Source organism: Pleurodeles waltl, chromosome 9 (assembly GCF_031143425.1).
Source record: "Pleurodeles waltl isolate 20211129_DDA chromosome 9, aPleWal1.hap1.20221129, whole genome shotgun sequence".
NCBI lineage: Eukaryota > Metazoa > Chordata > Amphibia > Caudata > Salamandridae > Pleurodeles > Pleurodeles waltl.
The window spans coordinates 815,367,297-815,377,127 of NC_090448.1; the positions used below are offsets into that span (position 1 = coordinate 815,367,297).

At 41.2% G+C, this 9,831-nt stretch overlaps 1 protein-coding gene across 2 annotated transcripts in view; it reads left to right on the plus strand.

Moving 5' to 3' along the window:
• LOC138260021 (zinc finger FYVE domain-containing protein 1-like) overlaps window positions 1-9,204 on the plus strand; it is a 118,231-nt gene extending 109,027 nt beyond the window's left edge. Inside the window, exons 10-11 of one of the 2 annotated variants that reach the window (XM_069208088.1) lie at window positions 623-727; window positions 3,917-9,204. In XM_069208088.1, coding sequence (XP_069064189.1) covers window positions 623-727; window positions 3,917-4,149 — 338 coding nt within the window. In that variant the 3' untranslated portion in view covers window positions 4,150-9,204. The remainder of the gene's footprint in view (window positions 1-622; window positions 728-3,916) is intronic. The other variant, XM_069208090.1, reaches the window with a different exon arrangement.
• The last annotated feature ends 627 nt before the right edge of the window (window positions 9,205-9,831 follow it).

Genomic DNA, 9,831 nt, shown 5'->3' on the forward strand with positions numbered 1-9,831 from the left:
CATGCTAAGCATCCGTGAAAAGGAAGAGTCACACCACATCTTGTGGCTCGAGAGAATTCTTCAAAGTAAAATAGCTGTAAATGACCAAGCCCAATACTAGATGGCTTTTGTATCAACAACACTACATGTTATGAACAGATGTTTACAAGGTAAGTCGTATTTTCTGTACTCTGAATTCATAAACATTTTACACTCTTCTCCAGCGACTAATACCATAGATCTTCACAGATCCTTCTTCAACATTTCCTCCAAAAATGAACTGCCTCAAAATTGCTGTGAATATTGGAAAAGCTCCAGTCCCTACAAAAGGATCTTTTTTTAGACGAGGTGTAACCAGTACAGTGAGTCCTATTTCCTGCTTTTTTTTTCAGCTGGTTACAGATTTCTTCGAAAAATTGCTGTTTTCTCTAATGTACCCTTTTAGGTAGTTTGGCTATTGGGATGGTTAAAGAAAATGTTACCTATTTTGTGCTTGATTCTTCTTTCAATTGACTAAAATTTAGAAATGTGTTTATTTTACAAATGTGTTCCTAGAACATTGACATTAAAATGTGTTCCTTATTTATGCTCTTTGGCTCTTATCACTTCTGAGAAGTTTCTTATTCCTTTCTTTTATTTTTAGCAGAGTCACCTTCAGAAGAAGGTGTCGATTTGCTTGCTCGAAAAGTGACAGAAGTAGCACAGGGCACTTTGGACGTAGTGTCATCAGCCGTAGAGTACCCTTTTGGTGAGCAAAATATTGTGCATGAGATTCAGTGCTCTTCCACCACTGTTTTACTTTGGTATGTCTGATGTACCATCTGCAATGAGGATTAAGTAAAGGTGCTGTAATACTTTGAGAATGTTCTCACACTTCATCACAGCTATGGGTGCAAAATATTTCTTTAACCACCAAAATAGAAAGAAACATATTAACTAGGGGTGTGCGGGAAGCTCCGCTCTGCTGGCGGAGCTAATGTAGTTTTTGGAACTCTGCGCTCCACATGGAGAGCGGAGCTATCCAAAAAACTCTGCTAGCCCCGCCAGCGCAGTGGAGCTCACCCGGTGTGCACTGCAGCCCAGTATGAGGTGCACAGCGGAGGCGCAGACAGTCTGGGCTGCATAACTGGGATGCAGCGTGCACAGGAGCATAGCCAGAGGGAGGCAGCTGCAGAAGAAGACTTGTCGCTGTCGGACGACGAGGAGAGGAGGACCTCAAGGAAGGCCCAGGTAAGTCCTTGTCTCTTTCTTTTGTTGTTTGTGCACACTGCTGTACAAACAAGGACTGAAACTGCAGCTTTCACTGCCTATGGCCCTGGCCTGAATTCAGGCCAGGGCTGTAGGCAGTGAAAGCTGCCATTTCAGGCCTCTTGTGCACAGGCCTGTCCTCTGTGCACTGCACATGCGACAGGCCGGTGCACAAGAGCCTGAAACGGGAGCTTTCATTGCCTACGGCCCTCCTGAATGCGACCGATCTCGTAAGCGCTAAGCAGGGTCGGGCCTAGCTGACCAGGCCTGACCCTGCTTAGAGCTTCTGCGATTGGGCAAATTGCGGACTCCGCGGGCCACGGAACCACGCCTCCGCAGAATTCTACAGAGTTCTTTTTCAACAATGCCTAGTTTTTACCTAGCTCTACAAGTCACAAGTTGCCACTTAAAAGACGGGCATCATCAATATAAATGTCCTTATTATACACAGAAAGAAGAATGGGTAGTGGTGGAAACAAAGGTGCACTTCCCAATCGTTATAATAGTATGTAGATAATATTAAGTCTGTCAGAGGGAGCTGAGGTGTTAGGCGGTTGAGTAAGCTCCACTACCCTTGAGCGTATGGTGGTGTGCAAAGGGCAGCACCACGTAGAAGTAGTTACAAAAACTGCAGCACTCAAAAAGTTCATCCACAAAACAAGTACTTCAGTAAAGTTCAAAGGTAGTAGGTTCTTTTATTCGGAGAAATCAGCATAAAGTCCATCCAGGAATCATCGTGTCATAGCACAGCCATCGTATTCAAATAGAAGAACATCATTGTAGAGGCAGGCCAACACGTGTTTCATCACAAGGTGACTTTCTCAAGGCTGCAAAATACATAAACCAACTTTGGTACTACGTTCCTTGTCCTGAATGACTAGAGGATGATAACTATGCCAATAGCATATAAGGGTCAGATATAGTACCCACAGTGTACTGAATCAAAAAAGATTGGTGCAGTGCGTAACCCATTATGTCAGTGAGATCAAAGAGGTGAGATAAAAAACAAAGAATAAGAGATATGCGAAAGATGTGAAATGACATCATGGGCTAAGTATATGCTTACACTGCATTACTTTCTCCTGTATTTTTTTCATGGGGTTATCCCCTCTCTGGGCTAACAATATGATTACATGACCGGGTTTCTTTCAAATGGTATTTTTGTTATGGTGCCCTCTACGTGCTGTGTTAAGCATTGCAGTCTAATACCAAAAGTTTATTTCTAATAAAGGTTTACAAGATAATTGTATACATCTTAATAATATCTCCTTATTACAATTATGGCCATACTTCAGGCCTACTTAACATCCGTATTACACTATGACTGTTTGAACACTCTTGATATGCTTGGGTGACCCTTCTAGTTTATTTTTCTTGTTTCTCCTCCGAGGCTGCCTTGTGTCTTTTTTGAGGAATTGTGTTAGCCAGCCAGCAACTCTGATGGTCGGGTAGTGAAAGTGGTGTTCTATTGGAATTACCATGGCAGATTTAAATTAGGATGCTAAATGGCAACATTATCATTTTTTGCTGCAGATAGAGGAAGAAGGTAAATGGAAGTGTTTTAGTTATATGCAGGGCCACTGGAATTATATGGCCGGAAAAGACGAAATTATGAGGCAGGGTTGATCAATTTATGTGGCAAGAAAAGTACAAGTTATGAATTTACAATGCCAATAGCTCTAACTCAAGAAAATGCAAGACCTATTGCATTGGAAATGCTTGTTTTCTATTGGCAAATAAAGGAACCTATGAGAGTTAAAGTGGGAATTGTCCTTTTTAAAAAAAAAAACTTTTTTACCCTCACTCCCTTTTTTTGGTCCCAGTTTGACCGATCTGCATGAAACTTGCCTACCCAAACTCAAATCGGATTATCTTGTTTATTTACTAGTTTCATGCAGAGCCATTAAACAATGGCCCAAGTGCTTAATTAAACAAAAAATGCCTTTTCATTGGCAATTCAGGCATAACCATAACTACACAGGTGACATCACTGCCTGTGTAAAATATATATATATAAAAAATAAATGTAAGCTTTAGAACTTTCCTGCCAAGATGCTCACTTCTGTGGCAGACCAAGAGTGTCTTTTCCAAGTTAACCCTTTTCGTCACCTATATTGCTCACACCTTGATTGACACAACTTGTAATCTTGTTCTTGAGGCAAGGGTATGACTGTGAGGTTCCATTTCACATTAATCACCAGTTCCAGATACTCGTATTTGTTAGCCCTCTCAACAACTGCATCTGTACACTTTTGTAACTTCAGTCCTGACCCGGGCCTGGTTGTACTTACTTAGTATACATTTTCTTTACTCATGTATGTTCTACATCCCCACCTTTGTCTTACTCATCATACATCTTTGGTGGACTTGGGTGTGAAAATACTTCCTCACTGTTTTTATTGTCATTTATTGAAAGTTAGATCGGCCTATCCGTTTCATGCCTGAAGGAGTGATAACTGCATCTGTTTCATTTGCTCCGAGTCCTTTATTGAAATGTATTTGAGACACACATAGGTGAATCACCAGCACTTTGTGCCTCTTAAGTATACAGACTTCTTTCTGCAAAGGATTAAACTATGCCAGTCAGTAACACAAACCGTTTAGTTTAAATTTATTTTCAAAACCATATGTTACATTAGTCACTACCCAGCTGCCTAATTCATGCGCCCACACTACTTCTCTCTTTTAGGATTTGTCAAGGCGGCTGCCAGACCCAGCTACTGGGTGTCAGATGAAGAGATCTCCCAATGTCACCACTGTAAGAAGAGCTTCACGCCCAAGATGTCAAAGCACCACTGTCGGGCTTGTGGCCAGGGGTTCTGCAAAGCATGCTCCCAGGACCGCCGGCCTGTGCCTTCCCGCGGCTGGGACCACCCAGTTCGTGTTTGCATTGACTGCAGCAAGAAGAAGGACGATCTTTGATGCGTGTCACGTGCAGTACAAATTTGGGCAGGGTTAATTTACCAATGTCCATTTCATACCCAAGCGTCTTTCCTTTTCTGTGGCTGGGAGCCCGGGATCTAGGCACGGGTTTATTTGGCGTTCCCTCTATGAACTTACCAGCCTTCTGCCACCCCCTGGCTGCCTTTCCATGGTTACACTAAGCCTTGTTAGTGATCCCTGTGATGCTGTTTGCCCTAAGAGCTCTTCCAGCACCTTATGTAGGATGTTCTTAATCACTTTACCTGATTATATATTTCAATGAAGAGACTCATGTTATTATCAGGCCGTAGAAGAAGCTATAGGATGAAGCTAGCATGTTGAGTCACAAGTGTGGGAAAAGGAACACAACTTTAAGTAAAACAGAACAATAAGATCCAAGCATGCTTGGAGATATGTGAATAATTCAGTATCTGCTTGGAATGTGAGTTAATCTTTAATTGTGGTTGGCAGCTTTTACCGATTACATTTGAATCTTGTAATGAAAGCAGGACAATCGATGGTCGGGGCGCCATGCTGAGCAGCCCTTTTGTCAGACCTAAATAAGTTGTAGGAGAAAGCATTCAGCATTCTAATCTGAGTAAACGGATAGACTTTTTAAAAGGAAGAAAAAAAATGTAGTTTTTATTGTACAAAAATGACCAAATGGCGCAAATGTCACCTATTGCACGATTCGACCATCCAAAGAATTAGGATGGTGGCATTTCTAAGTAATCCCAAATCTGACCCACAATTCTTTATTCCATTACTCCACTTGCATGTTGTGATTTCAAGCAAGTCACTTCCTGCTCAGCTGGCAGCTGCTTCAAGGGGAGATTGTTGCCCCACCATCACATGAAGGGCACACTCTTTAATTAGGGCACTTCAAACACAGACATTAGTGGTAACAACAATCGACCAAATACGGCCAAGCAAGGTGACCACGCTTTTTATCTTTTGGATCGCCTCTTTTACAGTCTGCCGCCTCAGGGATTCAGGGTCTAAACACCCCCACTTTGGCTCTGTCAGTGTCTGGGTTCAGATACCGAGAGGAGACTATTTTTAAAACAAAAACCTTTCTTGTAAAGTATCTATAGTAGACAAACAGTTTGGACCAGTTACCTTTCTTAATCTGTTTGTTGATTTCAGCTGATCCAGCTTTCAAGTTTAAGCATTTTTAGATCACAGTGGTAACTTGCGGAGGGGAATACAGTGAAAGGCATCTCATCTTTGTATGGAAGGATCGATATTTGGTGAATGAATGTCTTTTCTAGTATCTGGGAAGCTTTGTTCCTGTTGTCTTAGCTAGTTTAGAGCAATGCCCCAAAAATGCCCATCTCTTGACCAGTTAACATTTCTTTTAGTAATGGCTTTGAAAGTGTTTATGTTCTGCTGGGAGAATTTGATGACAGAAAGAAAAGCTGTAACAGCCCTAACTTATAATACTGTCAAGACTCACATATTAGCTAGCTTGCTTTGCAGCTGGCTGTGTCATGGCCTTTTATCACATCTTTCAACATTAACAATTGAAAACATTTTTGTTGTAATTTGTTTTCAGCAGTTAAGAAAACATTGAATGTGTTTAATGCAAAGTAATTTTACCCCCATCTGCAGTGGTAAAAAAGCATTTGCGGAAAAATATGTTAATGAACAACAACTTTGTTAATGTTTACCGTACATATTATTATAACCGAATTTCTTTATGTGGTGCCAAGATAATGTAATTCTGGTAATTAATTGTTTAAGTATGACCCTAAAATGTTGAATAAGCAGCCACTAGTGATGCTACTACTTAATGATCCCCTGTAACAGTCATTTATTTAATAGATTATCCTACCCCCTTTCTTTCAGATATCTAAAATTACCTAATAGACATTTCCAGCACACCTTGCTCTCTTTTGAACATCACAGAAATTGCCCACGCATTGAAAAGCACATGATTGACAGATGCTTTTGGTGCTACCAGAGGCATTTTACATTGAGGGTCACTTAGTTTGCTTTTGGTAGCAGCAAAATGATCTGATACAGATGGCATCTACTAAATTGGGAGCTATTGTTTGATAGAATCAAGGCAGAAATCAGTAGCATTCTCGTCTCTCCTGTCTTTCTATAGGGTCATGAGTAAGGGTTTAAGCTCCTCGTTCACAATACAACAAAGTGCGATAGACAAGAGCATGGGATGGATGTTGATCTTGCATTCTGAGGGACGCTACGAGATGAGTAGCCATTCAGTCCTTTTGAACTGGGAATATGAGGATCTCGTTATTTAGTAAACACACAGCTTTCCTAGGTGACCATCAACCCCTCTCACCTCCACAAGCTCTGCCATAGTCACACAATTGAGCTTATGGGCTTTGACGATACTTAAAGGCAGAATAGTCCGAAGCCAGTGCATCTAACTGCACTTGACTGTCCAGTGGACCGTAGATCCGTTAGCAGACTGAATGACAAATGACGATCTATAGAAATTTATTTTTCAAGTCATTTTCTCCTTCAGCCACGCTTCCTCCGTTTGGGACCACTGTCTTTGTTCCTGAACAAGCAGAGGGATAATACCACAAACCAGTAGTTATTAGGGAGTTCATTTTGGGTATTTCTTTCCCTTCATCTGTAAATCTCTGCCTTTCCCTCCTCACGTTTCCCCCTTCACTTAAAGAAAAAAAGTGAATGCCTCTCTCCACAGTGGCAATGTATGCATGGCACTGAAAGAATTCAGAAAATTGAACTATTTCTGGTTCGTCCTATTTCGAGGGTAGGACGGAAACATTCACTCTGTGAATCAGAGGTTTCTTAAAAGGTACCTCAGCAGTGCCAGTCTTAATTTGATCATCGTTGATCAGGTCCGCCAAGCTCTAGTTATGAAAAACTGTCTAGTCTCACTGGATTTCCAAGCTGTCTACATCCACAACCTGATATGTGGTAGACAAAATCTTTTCCTGTGCTTTTGAGGCCGTGAGGGAGCGTGTCATTCTGCCTTTCATCCTCACCTCTGAACCAAAAGTTTTCACTAATGCGGTGCTCATGGTTGCAGCATATCTATATGTCCAGCAGCAGTTCCATGCCATCCCCTAGTTGAGCAGCTTGCTTATACAGTCCGACTCAAACTGAAGCACAGAACCACATTTTGTTTTAAAACTTGCCCTTCACCATAATCTGGAGTTATGAATCAGTTTTGGAAAATCTGCTGTCATCCCAGGGCAGCACCTCTGAAGTTCATCAGTGCATTTCTGAACAAGACTTGATGGAGCATTTTGCCACCCCCCAGAATAAATACCAAACATTCTCCTGACCGTGCGTGTGGTTGTTATGACAAGGGTTATCCCTGCAAGAAGTTGTTTTCCTTAGCCTATAAGGCTCTTGGATTAGTGCATCATCTTTTTGCACAGTGTCAGACTTAGGATGGTGACTGTTATATTGATTTGTGTAATGCACTAATCACCTGAGAGGGTATCAAGGCACTTTTCTTCACTGTTAAAGCAGATCTAAAGAGGGATCCATCAGGTGCTGGTTGACTCACCGAGCTTGTGATACAGCCTTGGGAAAGGGGCTTATAAGAAGACTACTGAAATCACAACCCTGTTCATGCCCACTCCCACAAATTCCTTCTGAAATTCCAAAGTTACTGTTTAGGGCCTGAAACTTCAGTTTGCAATCACTCTGTTTCTCTTGTGCCCGAGTTCTTGGCTATGTAACCCACTAGATGCCCTCGGTCAATAGGGCTTGCTTTAGAACAAGACGTGGACACTCAGCCTTGAAGTTTCCAGATGATTTTAAGGTTGAGTTTCTAGTATCTCTTTGGAACCCTCCTCGTAACTATGCAGAACAACAAGTTCTAATTGCACTTTCAGTCCTCTTTATTCCCTTTTGTAGTAGTGCCAAAAGAAAGAGCAATGCTTCTTTTAATTTTTCGTTTTTTAAAGTGCTTCCTCAGTGTCCACCACCATATATTTCTTGAACGAATTATGCTCTTGTGTGTTAAGTTGTTAAGCTTTGCTTAAACGTACCCAGTTCTCCACACCTGTAAAGATAACAGGCATGAAACATTTGTATAAAGGTATGAGCAGAATGAAAAATGAAGAACTTCTGTGTCCCTGACCAGCAGTATAACAGCTAGAAATGAGATTTTGGGCCAAGAAACAGGCAGCCTTATTTTTTAAAAGTTGTTACGCAATTGCACACACTAAAAACATTTCTTTGATATTGCTACTTTTAGGGAAAAAAGATGATGTGGGGTCTGATGTACGAACTTTCCATTTGCAAGAAATGGTCACAAGTTACGCACCGACGTTTTGTGAATGAAATAATATTTTATGAACTCACCTAGGTACAAATAGTTAAGTCCATAAAATACTAAATCGGAGTTGGTCACAGTTTTACTTATCAATATTTCTGAGATAGGTTGTGACTTGCGACTCACTATGAATTGGATGTCATCACAGGGAAAAAAAACATAATTTCTTTTAAAGTTTGTTTGAGAGTTCTGAGGTGCCCTGGACTACTATTTACTCCCTCGCATAGTTTTTTTTACTTTCACTTAGGAGAAGGAGTCCCACAGTGAACCCTTCCTTTTGCACTTTACCACACCAACAAGGGAGTCAGCACATTTTCAATGTTTTGCGACTGAAATACAGTTGCAAAACATTGATACATCCCTTAATGAATCATTATTAGGAAGGAATGCACTAAACATGCCCCGCTCCAAATGACAAATCGTTATGAGTCTCAAAACCCATTTTGAAATTCGTTAACCTGTTACCAAATGGCGAAATGGCTTTAGTACATATCAAATAGGTGTTTTGCAGTCGCAAACCCTGTAATTTTGCGAATCACAGGCTTTACAACTGCAAAAGTGCTTTGTACATCAAGCCCTTCATCTCTTGGAGAATAGATCGAGGTGTATCGATTATATATAGAGATTATACTTTTTCTGTGTTCTCTCCATTGCTGCTTATTTGTGATTATTTCCCATTTCCTTCTTTGTAAATGTACAGACAATAATACAAGCCCTAAAACAATTGTCATTTTCAATTTCTTTATAAAATATTCCGATTTTATTAATCGTATCTGTCTTTGGGAGTTTTTAGTTAAAGCCGTATCATTTTCACACACCTTTATGGTACTGTTAGAGTAACATAGTAGATGGAAGAAGCACAGAGCCCTGTCTCTCACTTTGAAGATACTTTGGAAAGCAAAGCTGTGTTGGGTGGAAAGAAGGCGAGGAGGTGGTACGGGGCGAGAGTAAAAAATTGGAGAAGCGGTGGAGGGGAACACGAGAATGGACTGGCAGCTGCGTCTTGGAATACAAGAGGAGCAGAGATAAGGCTGGAATGAGGCATGAGGTGTGGAGGTCGGTGCTTAGCAGTATGGGGTGTGTTAATGAGTGGGCGTCCATGCGAAGACATCAAGGAAGCAGTTCTTGAATTAATGAGTAAGCTCTAGTACAATGTGTGCTTTTGCAAGCAAGCTTAGGAAAGCATTTGTTCAATGAATCATACATTTATGATAATTTAAAAACAAAAACTCAGTAAACATTTGGGGACGAAAGTCTTTGAAAATCTGAGCAGCTGTGGCATCCCTGCCATATTTGTTTTGTCCCAGAAGGCTTTTGGTGCTGAGGGACCGCCTCCAAGTGCAAGTTGCTAAGTGGCACCCCTCTGGTGTGCTCTAACACGGGGAACCTTTCAT